Below are 23674 nucleotides of genomic sequence, written 5' to 3'. Positions count from 1 at the left end.
CAAATTTATCAGCTCAGTCCACCCCGAGACCGGCATTTCATTAAAAAAACCTCTCAACACCAATTCTGACAAATTATCCAATGATAAAAGGATCGAAGGCATGCCACACACCGAGGATATTGAGCCACACAGGAGGGTGGAGGGAGTCAGCTAGAGTTCCCGCTCCCCATCACGTACCAGTGGTGGGCCTTGAGAATGTTTGTGCATGGGAGAGAGCATATGCACATGCACGAGGGTGCGCGAGGCAGTGGGTTCGCGTGTATGGCCACATTGGGTGAGGACAGAACTGGGCTCGAGTGCAATGCCCTCCCTGGTCGAACAGCTTGTCCAGGTTGACACATGAAGAATGGGCGCGATACCAGAGGACGGCTGATTCCTGTGGAACCCGCACCGCACAGAGTCAACACTTTCAGGAGAGAGAAGTAAGACAGACCAAAAAATCTGATGAAAAATGTATCAAGCATTGACATTCACCTTTTCCTGAGCGTTGACTCGCAGACTTTGACCACGCGAATGACCTCTTTTACTGTACGTCTGAAATCGTGCATTCTGGCAGCAACCAGGAGAGCTGGGAAAACACAACGTCAAAATTCATTCCCCGAAGACTGGAGGGGAAACCTTACAGAGGTGTACCGATGGATGTGGTGTATTTAGATTTCCAAAAGGCATTCGATAAGGTGCCATACAAAAGGTTACTGCAGAAGATAAAGGTACGCGGAGTCAGAGGAAATATATTAGCATGGATAGATAATTGGCTGACGAACAGAAAGCAAAGAGTCGGGATAAATGGATCCTTTTCCGGTTGGAAATCGGTGGTTAGTGGTGTGCCACAGGGATCGGTGCTGGGACCACAACTGTTTACAATATACATAGATGACCTGGAAGAGGGGACAGAGTGTAGTGTAACAAAATTTGCAGATGACACAAAGATTAGTGGGAAAGCGGGATGTGTAGAGGACACAGAGAGGCTGCAAAGAGATTTGGATAGGTTAAGCGAATGGGCTAAGGTTTGGCAGATGGAATACAATGTCGGAAAGTGTGAGGTCATCCACCTTGGGAAATAAAAACAGTAAAAGGGAATATTATTTGAATGGGAGAAATTACAACATGCTGCGGTGCAGAGGGACCTGGGGGTCCTTGTGCATGAATCCCAAAAAGTTAGTTTGCAGGTGCAGCAGGTAATCAGGAAGGCGAATGGAATGTTGGCCTTCATTGTGAGAGGGATGGAGTACAAAAGCAGGGAGGTCCTGCTGCAACTGTATAGGGTATTGGTGAGGCCGCACCTGGAGTACTGCGTGCAGTTTTGGTCACCTTACTTAAGGAAGGATATACTAGCTTTGGAGGGGGTACAGAGACGATTCACTAGGCTGATTCCGGAGATGAGGGGGTTACCTTATGATGATAGATTGAGTAGACTGGGTCTTTACTCGTTGGAGTTCAGAAGAATGAGGGGTGATCTTAAAGAAACATTTAAAATAATGAAAGGGATAGACAAGATAGAGGCAGAGAGGTTGTTTCCAATGGTAGGGGAGACTAGAACTAGGGGGCACAGCCTCAAAATACGGGGGAGCCAATTTAAAACCGAGTTGAGAAGGAATTTCTTCTCCCAGAGGGTTGTGAATCTGTGGAATTCTCTGCCCAAGGAAGCAGTTGAGGCTAGCTCATTGAATGTATTCAAGTCACAGATAGATAGATTTTTAACCAATAAGGGAATTAAGGGTTACGGGGAGCGGGCGGGTAAGTGGAGCTGAGTCCACGGCCAGATCAGCCATGATCTTATTGAATGGCGGAGCAGGCTCGAGGGGCTAGATGGCCTACTCCTGTTCCTAATTCTTATGTTCTTATGTTCTTATGTTATGAAGACACACAAACAGATGCAGCCCCACACACACACAGCCACACACACACACACAGCCAGATAGCCAGCCAACTTCATACATACACATGAGAGAAACATATTCACAGGTCTGGAGAAGAACTTCTTTTTTTAAACAAAAGAGCAAGTTACATTAAAATGGAAACCAAATTGAGTGAGTCTCACTCCAAACAAGTGGGAGTTTACAGCCCTGGGCACCCATGCAGATTAAACATGCTAAGTGACACCAGAATAGCAGAACGGTTATTTTGAAATATTTCCCCCCTGGGCAATGTTTAGTATGCCTTCGGGAGAGAGGAGAGAGACATTTAGCATGCTGTGAGGCCTCAGGCCGCTGCCATTTCCATTCAAGTTGGCCAATAAATCTCCCATCATCAGAGCGGTGATGAACCGTTCTCTCTCTCCCTCACACAGGGAGAGTGTCAGGTCTCTGCTGTGACTGCACGGGCCACATCGGCCACTCAGCAGGCTGAAATCTGTGGGCAGAGAGAGAACCTTGAAGCTCAGTGGTACCGAGCATTGTTGCATCAACATGATGCCCAATTGGGAGCCCTCAAATGATCCAAACAAGGTTCAAAAATCCAACCCACTGCACAAAAATATATCCCATTACTTTTTACTGTTGCAGTCCCAGGGTCTAGTACAGAATTCTCACTTTCCCCACTCCACTGAGAATTAAGTCTGCCTCTTTATCACAGCCCAGCCATGATCAGCAGCTCAGTGGGTGGGAAACTGCTACATACCCTATTGCCCCAGGACTCCAAAGCACTGCACCATCATTTGCAAGCTTTACTGCCTTTCCTAAACATTCCTCCCTCTTCTCCCCATCGGTGCTGGCTGTGGCTGGGACACAACTCAACAGGTGCTGGCCACCTTCCAAATCTCCTTCCAGCAACTAGGCTTCGTGTGTGAGCCGAGACAATGAGTGTTGGCGGGTTAGTCGGCTGGGAGGGGGGGGGGCGGGGGTTGGGCATCGTGTCCGGGTACCTGATCCGGTATATGCTGCAGCTGTACAAAACCCTGGTTAGAGCACACCTGGTGTACTGTGAGCAGGTCTGGGCACCACGCCTCAAAGGATATATTGGCCTTGGAAGGAGTGAAGCATTTGTTTACCAGAATGACACCCAGATTTGAAGGGTTAAATTACGAGGAGAGATTACACAAATTAGTGTTGTACTCCCAAGAATTTAGAAGGTTAAGGGGTGATTGAAGATATTAAGGGGAACAGATCGGGTGGATAGAGAGAACCTATTGGGGATACTGGGACATGGGACATAGTCTAAAAATTAGAGCCAGATCGTTTCAGGAGTGAAATTGGGAAATACTTCTACACACTAAAGGTGGTAGGAGTTTGGAACTCTCTTTCGCAAATGGCAATTGATTCTGGGTCAATTGTTAATTTTAAATCGGAGATCGATAGCTTTCTGTTAAGCAAAGGTACTAATTGATATGGGCCAAAGTGCGACTATGGAGTTAGGTCGTTGATCAGTCATGACCTCATTGAATGGCGGAACGGGCTCGAGGGCTGAATGGCCTACTGCTGTTCCTAATGTATCTACATGCATTTCCAGCAGGAATTCGAGCATGATCGGAAGTGGGATCCCGAACCAGTTTTTCTCCTCCTTGAACCCGCTGCTAGCGGCAAACGCAGCAAAGACTAGGGATGGAGTGACCAGTATAGCTCTCTCACGTACCGATCGTGCATTTCTCTGCTGAGCCATCGAGGTTGGGGCGGGGGGGGGGTAAGCACGGGGACCAGCTCTCACACCCACTGCCAAGCCCGCCCGCAGTCACACTGGGTGGGTACTGCAGACCCACTGACCTCTTTTTCAGAATGCCTCCCTTTGTTCCAAAGCAGCTTAATCGCCTGTCCCGTGCTCACGCAGGGAACGATAAACACAACAAAAAAAGGACCCGCACACATTTCCCAGCTGCACTGCCGGTGCCAAGTAATTGCTGGGCAATAGCCGTGAAAGAGAGACGCATCGATCCAGGCAGTGCTGCTCCCTCGCTCAGCTTCTGGAGAACAGCCACGACAATAACCTAAAAATAAGTAGTGCCAAGCCTGTGTGGAATGTGGAACCTCCCCTACAGTTTCTGACTTTTACAGTTAGGCAAAGGGGGACAGACGGACAGCTGTGATTCACGCTGCCAAAAAGTTAGTTTGCAGGTGCAGCAGGTAATCAGGAAGGCCAATGGAATGTTGGCCTTCATTGCGAGAGGGATGGAGTACAAAAGCAGGGAGGTCCTGCTGCAACTGTATAGGGTATTGGTGAGGCCTCACCTGGAGTACTGCGTGCAGTTTTGGTCACCTTACTTAAGGAAGGATATACTGGCTTTGGAGGGGGTACAGAGACGATTCACTAGGCTGATTCCGGAGATGAGGGGGTTACCTTATGATGATAGATTGAGTAGACTGGGTCTTTACTCGTTGGAGTTCAGAAGGATGAGGGGTGATCTTATAGAAACATTTAAAATAATGACAGGGATAGACAAGATAGAGGCAGAGAGGTTGTTTCCACTGGTCAGGGAGACTAGAACTAGGGGGCACAGCCTCAAAATACGGGGGAGACAATTTAAAACCGATTTGAGAAGGAATTTCTTCTCCCAGAGGGTTGTGAATCTGTGGAATTCTCTGCCCAAGGAAGCAGTTGAGGCTAGCTCATTGAATGTATTCAAATCACAGATAGATAGATTTTTAACCAATAAAGAGAATTAAGGGTTACGAGGAGCGGGCGGGTAAGTGGAGCTGAGTCCACGGCCAGGTAAGTGGAGCTGAGTCCACGGCCAGATCAGCCATGATCTTGTTGAATGGCAGAGCAGGCTCGAGGGGCTAGATGGCCTGCTACTGTTCCTAATTCTTATGTTCTTATGTTTATATGCCTTTCCGTGCATGAAGATTGACCACACTTGTGGCCACAGGTCAGGTGAAGGAGGTGCTGAACGGGCACAAACCCTGGCGAGACCTCAGCTCCGCTGGGTTGTCAGATGTTCTCGGGGTACTTCGTTATATTAGTCCCAGTGTACAATACAGAAAGGTGCTTGGATGGGCACGTAAAGTGCCGGAACCTACAGGGCTACGGACCAAGAGCTGGTAATTGGGATTAGACTGGATAACCTCTTGTTGGCTGGTGCAGATACGATGGTAAGTACTGCAGGAAATCGAATACGGCCAGAGTGATCTCCTGGAGTAGTTTCGATTGCCTGGAGGGGAATTTTCCCAGTTTATTTTCCCTCAATCGGCCTGGGTTTTTAAATCTGGTTTTTGCCTCTCCCAGGAGATCACGTGGCTCCGGTTGGGGTGGAGTGTAGAATGTTTCAGTGTAAGGGGTGTCGCAGTTGTGAGAGGCGGACCGGTTGGGCTGGGAGCTTTTTACCTTTCCGCCATTGTTCATAGGTTTATCTGCAACGTCCCGGGCTGCTGACCAGGGGCCGTGCGGCTCTTTGTCGGCCGGCATGGACACGATGGGCCCGAAATGGCCTCCTTCTGCGCTGTAAATTTCTGCGTTTCAGCCCTGACAAACAGCACAGGCAAAAAGTGCCTACCCACAGTGAGGAATGATGCAGTGCCCAGCACATAATCCTAGCTCGCTACGTCATAAAGGTGGCCGTACAAGAGAACTGCGCCGCACCCCACCCTGCACCACCACACAGAGATCAGGAATTCACCATTTTGTGCACAGCAGCCTTTAATTCACGCTGCACATTTCAGTTGTGTGTGGAAAGACCCGAATTAGTTATAAAAATATCTCTCAAGTTATTATGCCTGAACTTTTCATTGTGATCATATACCTCTGTTTTTTAACTAGTGTATTTGGACAGGTTTCTATACAATTACTGTATATGGACATTTTCTTTACAAAAGGTGAAGTTTGTGCTCAAAGGGAAGAATGCAAGCCAGTGCGCCAAATACAAAGTAATGTTCCCTCTACTCTGTCCCAACAATAGGCCTTAGCCCAGCCCCTTGCTGCACCAGTCCAGTAATTGCCATTTCCTGCAGTAACCACCCCGGAGGGTAGGACACTGCCAATTTGGTGCCAGCTCTGTGCCTGTAATGTATGTGATGAGGGAGTTGACTTATGAAGATAAGTTGAATAGTTTGGGCCTATACACATTGGAGTTCAGAAGAATGAGGGGTGATCTTATTGAAACATATAAGCTAGTGAGGGGGCTCGACAAGGTGGATGCAGAGGATGTTTCCACTCATAGGGGAAACTAAAACTAGGGGACAGTCTCAGAATAAGGGGCCGCCCATTTAAAACTGAGATGAGGAGGAATTTCTTCTCTCAAGAGGGTTGTAAATCTGTGGAATTCTCTGCCCCAGAGAGCTGTGGAGGCTGGGTCATTTAATATATTTAAGGCGGAGGTAGACAGATTTTTGAGCGATAAGGAAGTAAAGGGGTAAGGGGAGCGGGCAGGGAAGTGGAGCTGAGTCCATGATCTTATTGAATGGCAGAGCAGGCTCGGGGGGCTGTATGCCCGACTCCTGCTCCGATTTCTTATGTTCTTATGAACCCGTGAGCACGTTCACAGGTTTGTAGAGCTGCTGCATTGTGAGTGGCTTAGCCAGTCACGTGATGTTCACAGGACTCAATAAAACCCCAGCCAGTTGGGTCTAAGTCATCCACGATGAGGCATGCAGTTGTGAGCCTAGTGGATGAACTGGTAATGTGCAGTGTGATTGTTAAACCTTTGTTAATAAACAGACTAGTTCTTAATTGTTAAGCAAAGAACCCATGAAGCAAATACATTACTGTGCCCAAACTCATTACAGGCAAATAGGAAACTTTTGCCTCAGCAGACTTGCCTGGTTTCAAATCTGCTGGTCCCAGAGGCAAATTATAAAACTTACTGGCTACCTTCCCCATACACGTCCTTCTTAAAAGGTGAGGGAGACTTAGCTATATAGAATATACAGCACAGACACAGGCCATTCGACCCAACAGGTCCGTGCCGGTGTTTATGCTCCACACGAGCCTCCTCCCATCCCTCTTCATCTCTCCCCATCAGCATATCAACAACAACTTACATTTATATAGCGCATTCAACATAGCAAAATGGCCCTTTCTCCCTCATGTGTTTATCTAGCTTCCCTTTAAATGCATCAATACTATTTGCCTCAATTACTCCCTGTGGTAACAAGGAGTAATTGAGGCATCCGCACCACTCTCTGGGTAAAGAGCTTTCTCCTGAATTCCCTGCGGGATTTATTGGTGAATAATTATGGCCTCTAGTTTTGGTCTCCCTACAAGTGGAAACTTCTTTGCTCTGCTTAAACTATCAAACTCCTTCATAGCTTTAAAGATCTCTATCAGATCATCCCTCAGCCTTCTCTTTTGTAGAGAAAAGGGTCCCAGCCTGTTCAGACTTTCCTGATAAGTATAACCTCTCTGTTCTGGTATCATCCTCATCAATCTTTTATTCCACCTCCTCCAGTGTCTCTACATCATTTTTGTAATATGGAGCCCAGAACTGAGTACAGTGCTCCAAGTGTGGTCTAACCGAGGTTCAATACAAGGTTAATGTTATATATGTAAGCTTGTATATACCTTGTACAGCCACCAGAGGGGTCATCCCCTGGCGTCCCAAGGGATCCCACAATCCCTTGGGAGCACAGGTACTTAAGGAGGCCTCACACTCTGGAGATCTGCAATAAAAGACTACGGTCACACTTTACTTTGAGCTCATAGTATCTAGTCTGACTCTTCCTCCATACATAACAGTTATCAACTCTCTGCTTTTCAAGTTAGATTTGGTGTAAATCTTAAGATTGAGGAAGGCGAGGTGAGGGTGAGGAGACGAGGGGGCATGGGTGAGGGCAAGTGTATGGGCGAAGGCGAGCTGGGGGCAAGGGTGTGGGTGAAGGTGAAGGCGAGGGTGAGTGTGTGGGCGTGGGCGAGTATGTGGGTGAGGGTCAGGGCAAAGGGGAGAGTATGGGTGAGGGTGAGCTGGGGGCAATGTGAGTGTGTGGGTGAGGGTGAGGTGAGCTGAGGGTGAGGTACCTGCTCCACACAGCCCAGACGGCCGCCGCCCAGTGTGCATCCAATCCCGCTTCATCCTCTGTAACAACCGGAGCGCCGTCATGGAAACCTCGTGATTCTTATCCCCAAACTCCAGCATGTGCGCAAACCTTGGGATATATAAACATGGATCTGTGGGAAAAGAGGAAATGTTACAATGAGGAGGGAAAGGAAAGAACAGCAATAGAATTCTGCCCCACGGCGGGTTCCTACAAGCGTTGATATTTGTTAACGGAGCATCTCCAGGTTTGTGTGTGTGTGTAGGGGATCCCTCGGAGTGTGTGTGTGTGTAGGGGATCCCTCGGAATGTGTGTGTGTGTAGGGAATCCCTGGGAGTGAGTGTGTAGGGGGTCCCTCGGAGTGTGTGTGTGTGTAGGGGATCCCTCGGAGTGTGTGAGTGTGTAGGGGATCCCTCGGAGTGTGTGTGTGTGTAGGGGATCCCTCGGAGTGTGTGAGTGTGTAGGGGATCCCTCGGAGTGTGTGAGTGTGTAGGGGATCCCTCGGAGTGTGTGTGTAGGCGGTCCCTGGGAGTGAGTGTGTAGGGGATCCCTCGGAGTGTGTGTGTGTGTGTAGGGGATCCCTCGGAGTGTGTGAGTGTGTAGGGGATCCCTCGGAGTGTGTGAGTGTGTAGGGGATCCCTCGGAGTGTGTGTGTAGGCGGTCCCTGGGAGTGAGTGTGTAGGGGATCCCTCGGAGTGTGTGTGTGTGTGTAGGGGATCCCTCGGAGTGTGTGTGTAGGGGATCCCTCGGAGTGTGTGTGTGTGTAGGGGATCCCTGGGAGTGAGTGTGTAGGGGATCCCTCGGAGTGTGTGTGTGTGTAGGGGATCCCTCGGAGTGTGTGTGTAGGGGATCCCTCGGAGTGTGTGTGTGTGTAGGGGATCCCTGGGAGTGAGCGTGTGTGTAGGGGATCCCTGGGAGTGAGTGTGTGTGTAGGGGGTCCCTGGGAGTGAATGTGTGTGTAGGGGGTCCCTGGGAGTGTGCGTGTGTGTAGGGGGTCCCTCGGAGTGTGTGTGTAGGGGGTCCCTGGGAGTGAGTGTGTGTGTAGGGGGTCCCTGGGAGTGAGTGTGTGTGTAGGGGGTCCCTGGGAGTGAGTGTGTGTGTAGGGGGTCCCTGGGAGTGAGTGTGTGTGTAGGGGGTCCCTGGGAGTGAGTGTGTGTGTGTGTGTAGGGGATCCCTCGGAGTGAGTGTGTGGGGGGTCCCTGGGAGTGAGTGTGTGTGTAGGGGGTCCCTGGGAGTGAGTGTGTGTGTGTGTAGGGGGTCCCTGGGAGTGTGTGTGTGTGTGTAGGGGGTCCCTGGGAGTGTGTGTGTGTGTGTAGGGGGTCCCTGGGAGTGAGTGTGTGTGTAGGGGGTCCCTGGAAGTATGTGTGTGTGTAGGGGGTCCCTCGGAGTGTGTGTGTAGGGGGTCCCTGGGAGTGTGTGTGTGTGTGTAGGGGGTCCCTGGGAGTGAGTGTGTGTGTAGGGGGTCCCTGGAAGTATGTGTGTGTGTAGGGGGTCCCTCGGAGTGTGTGTGTAGGGGGTCCCTGGGAGTGAGTGTGTGTGTAGGGGGTCCCTGGGAGTGAGTGTGTGTGTAGGGGGTCCCTGGGAGTGTGTGTGTGTGTAGGGGGTCCCTGGGAGTGTGTGTGTCGGGGGTCCCTGGGAGTGAGTGTGTGTGTGTGTAGGGGATCCCTCGGAGTGTGTGTGTAGGGGGTCCCTGGGAGTGTGTGTGTGTGTAGGGGGTCCCTGGGAGTGAGTGTGTGTGTAGGGGGTCCCTGGAAGTATGTGTGTGTGTAGGGGGTCCCTGGAAGTGTGTGTGTAGGGGGTCCCTGGGAGTGAGTGTGTGTGTAGGGGGTCCCTGGAAGTGTGTGTGTAGGGGATCCCTCGGAGTGTGTGTGTAGGGGGTCCCTGGGAGTGTGTGTGTGTGTGTAGGGGGTCCCTGGAAGTGTGTGTGTAGGGGATCCCTCGGAGTGTGTGTGTAGGGGGTCCCTGGGAGTGTGTGTGTGTGTAGGGGGTCCCTGGGAGTGAGTGTGTGTGTAGGGGGTCCCTGGAAGTGTGTGTGTGTAGGGGGTCCCTGGAAGTGTGTGTGTAGGGGGTCCCTGGAAGTGTGTGTGTCTGTAGGCGGTCCCTGGAAGTGTGTGTGTCTGTAGGGGGTCCCTGGAAGTGTGTGTGTCTGTAGGGGGTCCCTGGAAGTGTGTGTCTGTAGGGGGTCCCTCAGAGGGTGTGTCTGTAGGGGGCCTCCAAAAATGTCACTTTTTGTGGATTGCACACACAGTAAAGTTTGAACAACTGATCCATCAAGGGGCTAAACTTTCCTTTCATTTTTGGCAGGTTTTCGGCGATTTTCTCGGCGGTACAGCTGTTTTTCCACCCGGCGAAAGTTTCCCCCTTAGTTTTTCAATGGTACCGCCCAAATCTCAAGACGCCCACCGGGACCAAACCGCCGACGTGCACTGCCGAGAAAGTCGCCAGGGCGTAAGTTTGGCCTCAAGCCCGTCTAAAATTCTAAAAGGACAAAGGGTGTTAAAATAACAAGCCTGAAGGCTTTGTGTCTTAATGCAAGGAGTATCCGTAATAAGGTGGATGAATTAACTGTGCAAATAGATGTTAACAAATATGATGTGATTGGGATTAGAGACGTGGCTCCAGGATGATCAGGGCTGGGAACTCAACATCCATGGGTATTCAACATTCAGGAAGGATAGAATAAAAGGAAAAGGAGGTGGGATAGCATTGCTGGTTAAAGAGATTAATGCAAGTTAGAATGGACATTAGCTTGGATGATGTGGAATCTATATGGGTAGAGCTGCAGAACACAAAAGGGCAAAAAACGTTAGTGGGAGTTGTGTACAGACCTCCAAACAGTAGTAGTGATGTTGGGGAGGGCATTAAACAGGAAATTAGGGGTGCATGCAATAAAGGTGCAGCAGTTATAATGGGTGACTTTAATATGCACATAGATTGGGCTAACCAAACTGGAAGCAATACGGTGGAGGAGGATTTCCTGGAGTGCATAAGGGATGGTTTTCTAGACCAATATGTCGAGGAACCAACTAGGGGGGAGGCCATCTTATACTGGGTGTTGTGTAATGAGAGAGGATTAATTAGCAATCTCGTTGTGCGAGGCCCCTTGGGGAAGAGTGACCATAATATGGTGGAATTCTGCATTAGGATGGAGAATGAAACAGTTAATTCAGAGACCATGGTCCAGAACTTAAAGAAGGGTAACTTTGAAGGTATGAGGCGTGAATTGGCTAGGATTGATTGGCGAATGATACTTGAGGGGTTGACTGTGGATGGGCAATGGCAGACATTTAGAGACCGCATGGATGAACTACAACAATTGTACATTCCTGTCTGTCGTAAAAATAAAAAAGGGAAGGTGGCTCAACCGTGGCTATCAAGGGAAATCAGGGATAGTATTAAAGCCAAGGAAGTGGCATACAAATTGGCCAGAAATAGCAGTGAACCCCGGAGACTGGGAGAAATTTAGAACTCAGCAGAGGAGGACAAAGGGTTTGATTAGGGCAGGGAAAATGGAGTACGAGAAGAAGCTTGCAGGGAACATTAAGATGGATTGCAAAAGTTTCTATAGATATGTAAAGAGAAAAAGGCTAGTAAAGACAAACGTAGGTCCCCTGCAGTCAGAATCAGGGGAAGTGATAACGGGGAACAAAGAAATGGCGAACCAATTGAACAAGTACTTTGGTTCGGTATTCACTAAGGAGGACATTAACAACCTTCCGGATATAAGAGGGGTCAGGTGGTCTAGTAAGGAGGAGGAACTGAGGGAAATCCTTATTAGTCGGGAAATTGTGTTGGGGAAATTAATGAGATTGAAGGCTGATAAATCCCCAGGGCCTGATGGACTGCATCCCAGAGTACTTAAGGAGGTGGCCTTGGAAATAGCAGATGCATTTTCCAACATTCCATAGACTCTGGATCAGTTCCTATCGAGTGGAGGGTAGCAAATGTAACCCCACTTTTTAAAAAAGGAGGGAGAGAGAAAACAGGGAATTATGGACCGGTCAGCCTGACATCGGTAGTGGGTAAGATGATGGAATCAATTATTAAGGATGTCATAGCAGCGCATTTGGAAAGAGGTGACATGATAGGTCCAAGTCAGCATGGATGTGTGAAAGGGAAATCATACTTGACAAATCTTCTAGAATTTTTTGAGGATGTTTCCAGTAGAGTGGACAAGGGAGAACCAGTTGATGTGGTATATTTGGAATTTCAGAAAGCTTGCGACAAGGTCCCACACAAGAAATTAATGTGCAAAGTTAAAGCACATGGGATTGGGGGTAGTGTGCTGACATGGATTGAGAGCTGGTTGTCAGACAGGAAGCAAAGAGTAGGAGTAAATGGGTACTTTTCAGAATGGCAGGCGGTGACTAGTGGGGTACCGCAAGGTTCTGTGCTGGGGCCCCAGCTGTTTACACTGTACATTAATGATTTAGACGAGGGGATTAAATGTAGTATCTCCAAATTTGCGGATGACACTAAGTTAGGTGGCAGTGTGAGCTGCGAAGAGGATGCTATGAGGCTGCAGAGCAACTTGGATAGGTTAGGTGAGTGGGCAAATGCATGGCAGATGAAGTATAATGTGGATAAATGTGAGATTATCCACTTTGGTGGTAAAAAGAGAGAGACAGACTATTATCTGAATGGTGACAGATTAGGAAAAGGGGAGGTGCAACGAGACCTGGGTGTCATGGTACATCAGTCATTGAAGGTTGGCATGCAAGTACAGCAGGCGGTTAAGAAAGCAAATGGCATGTTGGCCTTCATAGCGAGGGGATTTGAGTACAGGGGCAGGGAGGTGTTGCCACAGTTATACAGGGCCTTGGTGAGGCCACACCTGGAGTATTGTGTACAGTTTTGGTCTCCTAACCTCAGGAAGGACATTCTTGCTATTGAGGGGGTGCAGCGAAGGTTCACCAGACTGATTCCCGGGATGGCGGGACTGGCCTATCAAGAAAGACTGGATCAACTGGGCTTGTATTCACTGGAGTTCAGAAGAATGAGAGGGGACCTCATAGAAACGTTTAAAATTCTGATGGGTTTAGACAGGTTAGATGCAGGAAGAATGTTCCCAATGTTGGGGAAGTCCAGAACCAGGGGACACAGTCTGAGGATAAGGGGTAAGCCATTTAGGACCGAGATGAGAAGGAACTTCTTCACCCAGAGAGTGGTGAACCTGTGGAATTCTCTACCACAGAAAGTTGTTGAGGCCAATTCACTAAATATATTCAAAAAGGAGTTAGATGTAGTCCTTACTACTAGGGGGATCAAGGGTGAGAAAGCAGGAATGGGGTACTGAAGTTTCATGTTCAGCCATGAACTCATTGAATGGCAGTGCAGGCTAGAAGGGCCGAATGGCCTACTCCTGCACCTATTTTCTATGTTTCTATGTCCAGATTGCTGAGGGAACTGCCCTGTGAAAGCTGCTTAAAGAAAGACAAGTTAAAAGTTCTCTACCAACCTATTCATTTACCTGATCACGGACTCTATGTACATATTTAGTTGCCTTCCACAGCCCATGTACAATCTGTAGTGCCAGCCTTGGCTCAGTGGGCAGCACTCTCATCTCTGAGCCAGAAGGACACCCCCCCGTCCGCCCCGACGCCCTCTCAGGTGGACTTAAAAGATCCCAAAGCACTATTCGAAGAAGAGCAGTGGAGTTCACCCCAGTGTCCTGGTCAATATTTATCCCTCAACCAAAATCATTCAGATTATCTGGTCATTATCTTATTGCTGTGCATGGGATCTTTCTGTGCGCAAATTGGCTGCCACGTTTCCTATATTACAACAGTGACGACACTTTTGGAAGTACTTCATTGGCTGTGAAGCGCTTTGGGATGTCCAGTGGTCGTGAAAGATGCAATCGAAACTGGAGATCTTTCTTTCTTTACCCACCGACATAACCTTCCAGGTATAAGTTCTGCATAAAGATTCCTTGATCACTTGAACTGTTCATCACACAGTCAGTTCCTTATCTCGAGGCAACTTTTGGTTTAGTTGCTGCCTGGGGACAGTGACATCCATCTGTATTTTGCTGGGTTTATCCTGCTGCCTTGTTCTGCTCTCTATATAGGCTGCAGGAATGGTTCAGGGGGTGAGGCCTGGGAGCATCAGTCACGTAGAACGGTCTGACTGAGCGTTCTGCTGAGCAAGGCCGAGCTGACGCACACTCGGTGCGATAATTACATTTTGCACCATGCCCCAGATTGACTTAGCGTCTTTCACAGGTTACCCGACAGCAGACTGGGAGACCTGTGGGAGCTGCCACTAGCCGCGTGGAAGTCGGTTCATTTACACTTGGGGGGCAGGCAAAGCGAGATCCGCAGGTCAACGGTCAACTGCACTATAGTAAAGTAAAAGCACTTTAGTCAAGCTGTGAAGAGTCACCAGGGAGACATTAGGCACTGTCTCATTGCTATCAGCCCTGGCTCGGTGAGAAGCACACTCGCCTCAGAGTCACAAGGTCATGGCTTCCAGCCCCACTCGAGACTTCAGCTCATGATCTAGACTGACAATCCCAATGCAGTGCTGAGGAAGTGCCATCTTTTAGGTATCCGGAGGTCTTGAAAGGCGCAATATAAATGCAAGTGCTTTCTATCTCTCCAGTAAATATTTCGACCTTACGGATAAATATGAAAGAGTCTCCCGAATGGCTTCATTCACACAGCCTTCGCACAAGGTGACATATTTACTTCCCAAGCACAGTTAGGGATGGAGCATGGTAATGCAAAAGTAAAGGAAAGAGCAAGAAAGAAAAGACAGACTTGCATTTATATAGCGCCTTTCATGGCCACTGGACAACCCAAAGCACTTTACAGCCAATTAAGTACTTTTGGCGTGTAGTCACTGTTGTAATGTAGGAAACGCGGCAGCCAATTGTTGGTGGAGGGGCTTTGGGGAGTCAGGGGGTGAGTCACTCGCTGCAGAATACCCAGCGCCTCTGACCCGCTCTCTTCGCCACAGTGTTTATGTGGCTGGTCCATTTGGGTTTCTGGTCAATGGTGAACCCCAGGATGTGGATGGTCGGGGATTTGGCGATGGTAATGCTGTTGAATCTCAAGGGGCAGTGGTTAGACTCTCCCTTGTGGGAGATAGTCATTGCCTGGCAGGCAGCTGTGTGGTGTGAATGTGACTTATCACTTAGCAGCCCAAGCATGGATGCTGTCCAGGTTTTACTGCATTTCCTGCACAAGCAAGAAGGGCCAAATGGCCTCCTTCTGTGCCATAAATTTCTATGATTCTATGTGGACATGGACTGCTTCATTATCTGAGGAATTAAAAATGGAGCTGAACACTGCAATAGTCTGCAAAAAGCCCTACTTCTGACCTAACGATGGAAGGAAGGTCAGTGATGAAGCAGTTGAAAATAGTTGGGTCGAGGACACTGCCCTGAAGAACTCGATGTCCTGGGACTGAGATAATTGACCTTTAACTACCACATCCTTTGTGCCAGGTATGACTCCAGCCACTGGAGAGTTTTCACCCCCAATTCTCATTGGCTTCCGTTTTACTAGGGCTCCTTGGTATCATACTCAGTCAATTGCTCCCACAATGTCAAGGGCAGTCACTCACCCCTCACCTCTGGAATTCAGCTCGTGTCTATGTTTGGACCAAGGCTGTAATGAGGTCTGGAGCCGAGTGGTCCTGGCGAAACCCAAACTGAGCGTCGGGGAACACGTTACTGTTGAGCCAGTTGATGGCTCCTCCCATTTCCTTGCTGATGATTGGGAGTAGGCTGAAAGGGTGGTAATTGGTCGGGTTGGATTTGTCTTGCTTTACCTGGGTAATTTTCCACAGTCAGGTAGCGTTGTAACTGTACTGGAACAACTCGGCTTGGCAGCGTTACCAAAGAGCTACCAGCAGCCAAGGAACTGAATCCCAGCCCGAGTCACGAGCCTTAATAAGACTATTTACTAGACGAGGAAGAACCAATGGACTAAATCTTTGTGCAGAGCGGTTTGGAATAGTAATGGTGCAGCATACTCCCTGTAAATTTCAAGATGTTTTTCAACAAAGGAGTACAGAGCATTCATCATCATCATCATAGGCAGTCCCTCGGAATCGAGGAAGACTTGCTTCCACTCCTGAAGTGAGTTCTTTGGTGGATGCACAGTTCAATAAGAGAACCACAGACTCTGCCGCAGGTGGGACAGATAGTCGTTGAGGGAAGGGGTGGGTGAGACTGGTTTGCCGCATGCTCTTTCCGTTGCCTGCGCTTGATTTCTGCATGCTCTCGGCATTGAGACTCGAGGTGCTCAGCGCCCTCCCGGATGCACTTTCTCCACTTCGGGCTGTTTTTGGCCAGGGACTCCTAGGTGTCAGTGGTGATGTCGCACTTTATCAGGGAGGCTTTGAGGGTGTCCTTGCAACGTTTCCACTGCTCACCTTTGGCTCATTCGCCATGAATGAGATATATTTCCCCGTTCTTATACAGGGGAGCCAATTTAAAACCGAGTTGAGAAGGAATTTCTTCTCCCAGAGGGTTGTGAATCTGTGCAATTCTCTGCCCAAGGAAGCAGTTGAGGCTAGCTCATTGAATGTATTCAAGTCACAGATAGATAGATTTTTAACCAATAAGGGAATTAAGGGCTACGGGGAGCGGGCGGGTAAGTGGAGCTGAGTCCACGGCCAGATCAGCCATGATCTTGTTGAATGGCGGAGCAGGCTCGAGGGGCTAGATGGTCTACTCATGTTCCTAATTCTTATGTTCTTATGAAGGAGCTCCGCATAGAGCACTTGCTTTGGAGTCTCGTGTCTGGCATGCGAACTATATGGCCTGCCCGGCGAAGCTGATCAAGTGTGGTCAGTGTTTCAATACTGGGGATGTTAGGATGGACGAGGACACTGATGTTGGTGCGCCTGTCCTCCCAGGGGATTTGTAGGATCTTGCGGAGACATCGGAGAGGGTGTGTATTACTACAGCCCTGTAGACCATGAACTTGGTGGTAGATTTGAAGGCCTAGTCTTCGAACAGAGCATTACTGCTTTGCTCTCGATATTACCATATTACAGATGCACGTGGGAATGTCACACTGCATTACAATATTAATCAAAAATTCTGATATGAGAAAACTGCAATAGCAGCAACAGGGACAGTAGCACGCTGATGTAATATTTGGGGATACTGTACAACAGGAACACGCTGATGTAACTGTTAGTTCGTCCCACGATTCTCCTTTTCCATCTTGTTTTTGGGAGAGGGTAAAATGTAAACACCGTTTTAAGATGTGCTTATAGATTGGGCTGGATCCTATGATTTTTCCACTTTTTCCTGAGGTTTGGTCTCGTGCTTGGTCTGACTGCCCTCCCATAAACATTGGCCAACGTGAGCCCTAGACAGAGAGCATCTGCAAGCTATTCAACCACGGGGTGGGGCACCATGGCCAACACTAATTCTGACTTCGCCCAACACCCACACAAATACACTTTGCAGCAATGGTCACTGGATGGCACTCAGGAGCAGGAGCCCCCCCCTTGGCGAATTTAACTCTTCCAAACAGGCGGTGCTGAGATTAAAGGTAACGGAGAACAGACGAGGGATCAAACACAAACTCCTTGGCATTGCAAATGCCCAGCGTGAGTCTTCGCCAAGAGGAGACGATGTCTCGGGAACTGTTCCACTCAGTTGGTCTGTCAGCCAACAGGCGCACCAAAGTTAGCGTCCTCGACCAGGCCAACATCCCCAGCATTGAAGCACTGACCACACTTGATCAGCTCCGCTGGGCAGACCACATCGTCTGCATGCCCGACACGAGACTCCCAAAGCAAGCGCTCTACTCGGAGCCCCTTCACGGCAAACGAGCCAAAGGTGGTCAGCGGAAACGTAACAAGGACACCCTCAAAGCCACTTCCTGATAAACATCCCACTGACACCTGGGAGTCCCTGGCCAAAGACCGCCCGAAGTGCAAAAAGTGCATCTGGAAGGGCGCTGAGCACCTCGAGTCTCATCGCCGAGAACATGCAGAAATGAAGCGCAGGCAGCGGAAGGAGCGTGCGGCAAACCAGTCCCACCCACCCTTACCCTCAACGACTATCTGTCCCACCTGTGACAGGGACTATGGTTCTCGTATTGGACTGTACAGCCACTTAAGAACTGCCACTCATGTTAAGAGTGGAAGCAAGTCTAGATGAAGAAATTGAATGTAATATCTCCAAGTTTGCAGATGACACTAAGCTGGGTGGCGGTGTGAGCTGTGAGGAGGATGCTGAGAGACAGCAGGGTGACTTGGACAGGTTAGGTGAGTGGGCAAATGCATGGCAGATGCAGTATAATGTGGATAAATGAGAGGTTATCCACTTTGGTGGCAAAAACAGGAAGGCAGATTATCTGAACGGTGACAGATTAGGAAAAGGGGAGGTGCAACGAGACCTGGGTGTCATTGAAAGTTAGCATGCAGGTACAGCAGGCGGTGAAGGCGGCAAATGGCATGTTGGCCTTCATAGTAAGAGGATTTGAGTATAGGAGCAGGGAGGTCTTACTGCAGTTGTACAGGGCCTTGGTGAAACCACACCTTGAATATTGTGTACAGTTTTGGTCTCCTAATCTGAGGAAGGACGTTCTTGCTATTGAGGGATTGCAGCAAAGGTTCACCAGACTGATTCCCGGGATGGCAGGACTGACATATGAAGAAAGACCGGATCGACTAGGCTTATATGCACTGGAATTTAGATGAATGAGAGGGGATCTCACAGAAACATAAAATTCTGACGGGATTGGACAAGTTAGATGCAGAAAGAATGTTCCCGATGTTGGGGAAGTCCAGAACCAGGGGTCACAGTCTAAGGATAAGGGGTAAACCATTTAGGACTGAGATGAGGAGAAACATCTTCACTCAGATAATTGTGAACCTATGGAATTCTCTACCACAGATAGTTGTTGAGGCCAGTTCGTTAGATATAGTCAAAAGGGAGTTAGATGTGCCCTTACGGCTAAAGGGATCAAAGAGTATGGAGAGAAAGCAGGAATGGGGTACTGAAGTTGCATGATCAGCCATGATCATATTGAATGATGGTGCAGGCTCGAAGGGCCAAATGGCCTACTCCTGCCCCTATTTTCTATGTTTTTATGTTTTCTCGATTCCGAGGGATTATGATGTTCCACTCAAAACTTTTCCAGTATAGTTAAGAAAGATTCGAAGAATCATTTTGGCAACAACTGCATATTACCCCAAACTGTACCTGTGACAGAAATAATTACACAAGGGATTAGATGAAGGAGGACGATAAGAGAGTGCGAGCGAACACACAGGCGAGGGAGGGAGAGAGCACTCGCTATTGTACATCAATTTAGGATTTAATATTCTTCCGATTGCGAATCAATACGTCATCATGCGACTGTTAAAATAAGCAGAGGCCGGCTGAGTTTGGAGGACTGGTTTCATGCCTCTGCAATGCAGATTGTTGAGCTGTGTGCTGGATTCCGAGCGCTGGCACACACACAATACTCTTGCAGCAGTGGAAAGCGCGTCAAACTGCACATTAGCAAGACAGCTAAAGGGTAAACAGTAAGCAGTGGCGCTGGCAGAGGGAGGAGGAGGAGGAGCTGGGGGGTGTGAGTAATGAGGTTGTAACTACAGCTGCCAAAACACGGCTGAAAAAACAAATGATTCGACATAAATCATATCATTAAAAAAAATGTAAATCCTCAACTCTCAATTTATTTTCGCCCCCCCAAAAGTTTTGGTTAACCTACCCCCGATCCCCTGAAGGCATCAACCTCCCGCGGAGTACCGCTGAAGTGTGGGAGGCAGCCCTCCATACATCATCATCTTAAGCAGTCCCTCGGAATCGAGGAAGACTTGCTTCCACTCAAAAAAATTAGTCCTTCGGTGGCTGAACAGTCCAATACGAGAGCCACAGTCTCTGTCACAGGTGGGACAGACAGTGGTTGAAGGAAAGGGAGGGTGGGACTGGTTTGCCACATGCTCCTTCCGCTGCCTGCGCTTGATTTCTGCATGCTCTCGGCAACGAGACTCGAGGTGCCCAGCGCCCTCCCGGATGCACTTCCTCCACTTAGGGCGGTCTTTGGCCAGGGATTCTCGGGTGCCGGTGGGGTTGTTGCACTTTATCAGGGAGGCTTTGAGGGTGTCCTTGAAACGTTTCCTCTGCCCATCTTTGGCTCGCTTGCCGTGAAGGAGTTCCGAGTAGAGCGCTTGCTTTGGGAGTCTCGTGTCGGGCATGTGAACAATGTGGCCCTGCCCAGCGGAGCTGGTCGAGTGTGGTCAGTGCTTCGATGCTGGCCTGGTCGAGGACGCCCAAGTGGCCGCTCTTTCAGAATATGCGCAGAGAGCAATGGTCAACAGGCTGTTTGACCATGAGAGCCATCACACCCAAGCCAGATCCTGATCCTGTCCTCATCCGACAATCACACACGCTCACTTTGCAGCTATGCAACCTGGCTTCACGGGTCGGTATAGTTTAGTGCTGCATCGGAGTGTAATGAAGCTGGACCGACGACCGGGGAAGCCAAGTCTAAAAAAAAAATTCATAGATTTGTACAAGCTTACAGCACAGGAGGAGGCCATTCGGCCCGTCGTGCCTGTGCCGGCTCTGTGAAAGAGCAGTCGGGCTCAGTCCCACATCCCGCTCTCTGTCCCTGTCCAACTTCCTTTAACATTATTGAAGGAATCAGTTTCTGCAGGTGGAGTGTTCCAGATCCCCTCTCTGAGTGAAAACATTTCTCCTCAGCTCCCCTCTCCATATTTTGCCAATGATTTAAAATCTATGACCTCTGGTTATTGACCCACTCACCAGAGAGAATAGTTTCATCTACTCTATCAAAACCTCTTGAACTCAACTTGAAAACCTCTATTAGATCACCTCTTTACCTTCTCTGTTCCAAGTCCAAACTTTTCCAACCCCCCCTCATAACTGAAGTCCCTCATCCCTGGTACCATCCCGGTAAACCACCTCTGCATCGTGAAAGTCAACTGTGTCAATGACATCTGAAATTTGGTGAACGAGATCACTTTGCTGATTGGCTATTAGTTTCAAATTACTGACACTGAGTGAATCAATTGGCAAAAATCTTATGAATCAATAATGATGACATTAACTGGCTTCTACGACTTTGTTAGCTCCCTGGCACATCCCGGTGCGGTACTGAACCATGGCGGGCAGCAAGGTTTCAGTCCAATCCTGTTCCACGCTGACTTAGCTGATCGCAGTCAGGTGGTGGCAGGAGTGCTACAATAGGGAATAGGCCAGCCCATGGATTCCAATGCCAGCTCGCGTCATGGGCAACACTCCTGCCTCCAAGTCAAGGCTGTGGGTTCAAGCCCCACTCCAGGATTTGAGCACATAATTCAGGTTGACAATGCAGTGCAGTATTGAGGGAGCGCTGTCCTTTGAATGAGACGTTAAACCGAGGCCCTGTTTGACTATTAAGGTGGATGTCGAAGATTGAACGGCAGTATAGAAAGAGCAGCAGGGTGTTGTCCCTTAAGACTTGGCCAACTCACTCAATCAACACCACTTCAAAAAGTAATCCCTTGGCTGTGAAATGAGAGGGACATCCTGAGAATGTGAAAGGCGCTATATAAATGCAAGTTCTTTCTTCTTACTATACTTTTTATGGAAAGATGCAAAGAACCACAAAGTTAGTTCTAAACACTAGTAAAGATACCGGAACCATATGTAATAACAATAAAATCGGACTCATCCACTCTTTGTAAATCAGCGGCCTTGCAAATAGGGAGGTGAGAACTCACCACCCAGTGACCCTACCTATGAATTTTAGCAAAGACAGATCAGCCCTCTTCCAAATCAGACTCACTGACCATCACTGTCCAGGCTCACGTGTGGAATGAAAGCTAAACCCCATCACACCAGGATCAGGTTCCTATATCACTTCTTTATTAACCCTTCCACCGCCAACACATTATGTTGCATAGTGGCTAAGAGAAGGGTCAATGGAGAAGGGGCACTCATCAGGAAGTGACAGGGCTTCTTTCATTTCCTGCATCTCTCTCTTTCTGGCTGAAACGTTGCTTCCCTTCCTCTCTTTGGTTCGAGGTCGCACACTATCTCCAGTCAAGGGGCCAGAACACCAGCATTCCAACCGCTCCCAGGATTCTTCCACTGCTACTCAACGGCTGTGAATACTGAGTCAGTGAGTATATTCAAGGCTGAGATCGATAGATTGTTGAACTCTAGGGGAATCAAGGGATGGCAGGACTGACATATGAAGAAAAACTGGATCGACTAGGCTTATACTCACTGGAATTTAGAAGAATGAGAGGGGATCTCATAGAAACATATAAAATTCTGATGGGACTGGACAGGTTAGATGCAGGAAAAATGTTCCCGATGTTGGGGAAGTCCAGAACCAGGGGTCACAGTCTAAGGATAAGCGGTAAGCCATATAGGACCGAGATGAGGAGAAACTTTTTCACCCAGTGAGTTGTGAACCTGTGGAATTCTTTACCACAGAAAGTTGTTGAGTCCAGTTTGTTGGATATATTCAAAAGGGAGTTAGATATGGCCCTTACGGCTAAAGGGATCAGGGGTACGGAGAGAAGGCAGGAGTGGGGTACTGAAGTTGCATGATCAGCCATGATCATATTGAATGGTGATGCAGGTTCGAAGGGTCTGCTCCTGCACCTATTTTTTGTTTTTCTATATGGGGATAGTGCAGGAAAGTGGAGTTGAGGTCGAAGATCAGCCAGGCTCTGTATGGCCTATTGCTGCTCCTAATTCTTACGTTCTTAGGTTCTACTCTTAAACTGGTTGCAAAGAGGCTAGTAACCTCCCTTCCTGGAGCAAAGAAGTACTCGATAAACTACAAAACCAGTATATACCCCTAAAAGGCAAATACTCCATGTTTTGTTAAGTAACCATGGTCAACAAATAAGGCAAGAGGCAGCATGGAGCTAAATGAGAAGGCTCATACAATTGTGGACATCCAGCGGACTGGGAGAGCTATAAAAAGCAACAAAGAGATGCAAAGAAAAGTAATGAGCGATGCAAAAAAGGAATGTGAAAAAAAAAACTTGCAGGGGATATGAAACTTAACAAAAGTCTAATAAATATATTAAGAGAAACTGAGTGATAAACAGCAATGTGGACCCATTAAATACAGATGAGAATATAATGGATAATAAGAATGGGGTAGACTTGTTAAATGAGGACCTTGTACTTGTTTCCACAGTGGAGGAAGAGGAATAAGTACCCGTGGTACAGGGGAACCAAAAAATAAGCGAAACTTAGTGGATTTAATTCAAGTAAAAAATGGTAATTCGGGAAATAATGGCACTTTAAGATAGACACATCTCCAGAACCTGATGGTTTCCATCCGAGAGTATTAAAAGAAATAGCTAAGGAAATTCCCAGGCACAGATGAAATGTGTCCCAAGCCGTTATGAGAAGTGAGAGAGGAAATAGCAGAGGCTCTGACCATCATTTTCCATTCTTCTTTGCCTGTAGGTGCGGTGACAGAGGACTGGAGGACTGCTAATGTTGCACCATTGTTTAAGGGAGAAAGGGATGGACCGAGTAATTACAGGCCAGTCAGCCTGACCTCGGTGGTGGGAAAATTATTGGAAAAAATTCTGACGGACAGGATTCATTTAGAAAGACACGGATCAATCAAGGACTGTCAGCATGAAGTTGTTATGGGAAGGTCGTGTCTGACTAACTTGATTGAATTTTTTGAGGAGGGAACAAGGAGGGTCGATGAGGATAGTGCATATAAAAACGTAACATAAGAAATAGGAACAGGAGTAGGCCATACGGCCCCTTGAGCCTGATCGAGCATGATCATGGCTGATCTGACCATGGACTC

The 23674-nt window shown here is 48.4% G+C and overlaps 1 protein-coding gene across 5 annotated transcripts in view; it reads right to left on the bottom strand.

Annotated features, from left to right (window-relative positions):
• Positions 1–23674, bottom strand: part of brf1b (BRF1 general transcription factor IIIB subunit b) — a 409723-nt gene that overhangs the window by 213618 nt on the left and 172431 nt on the right. For 4 of the 5 annotated variants that reach the window (XM_070879697.1, XM_070879700.1, XM_070879696.1 and 1 more), the window contains 2 exons: positions 7879–8028; positions 475–568 (listed from right to left, as the gene is read on the bottom strand). In XM_070879697.1, the coding sequence (XP_070735798.1) occupies positions 475–568; positions 7879–8028 (244 nt within the window). The remainder of the gene's footprint in view (positions 1–474; positions 569–7878; positions 8029–23674) is intronic. The other variant, XM_070879698.1, reaches the window with a different exon arrangement.

Source organism: Pristiophorus japonicus, chromosome 4, assembly GCF_044704955.1.
Source record: "Pristiophorus japonicus isolate sPriJap1 chromosome 4, sPriJap1.hap1, whole genome shotgun sequence".
In the NCBI taxonomy this organism is placed as follows: domain Eukaryota; kingdom Metazoa; phylum Chordata; class Chondrichthyes; family Pristiophoridae; genus Pristiophorus; species Pristiophorus japonicus.
This window is presented reverse-complemented; position numbering and strand designations above follow the sequence as displayed.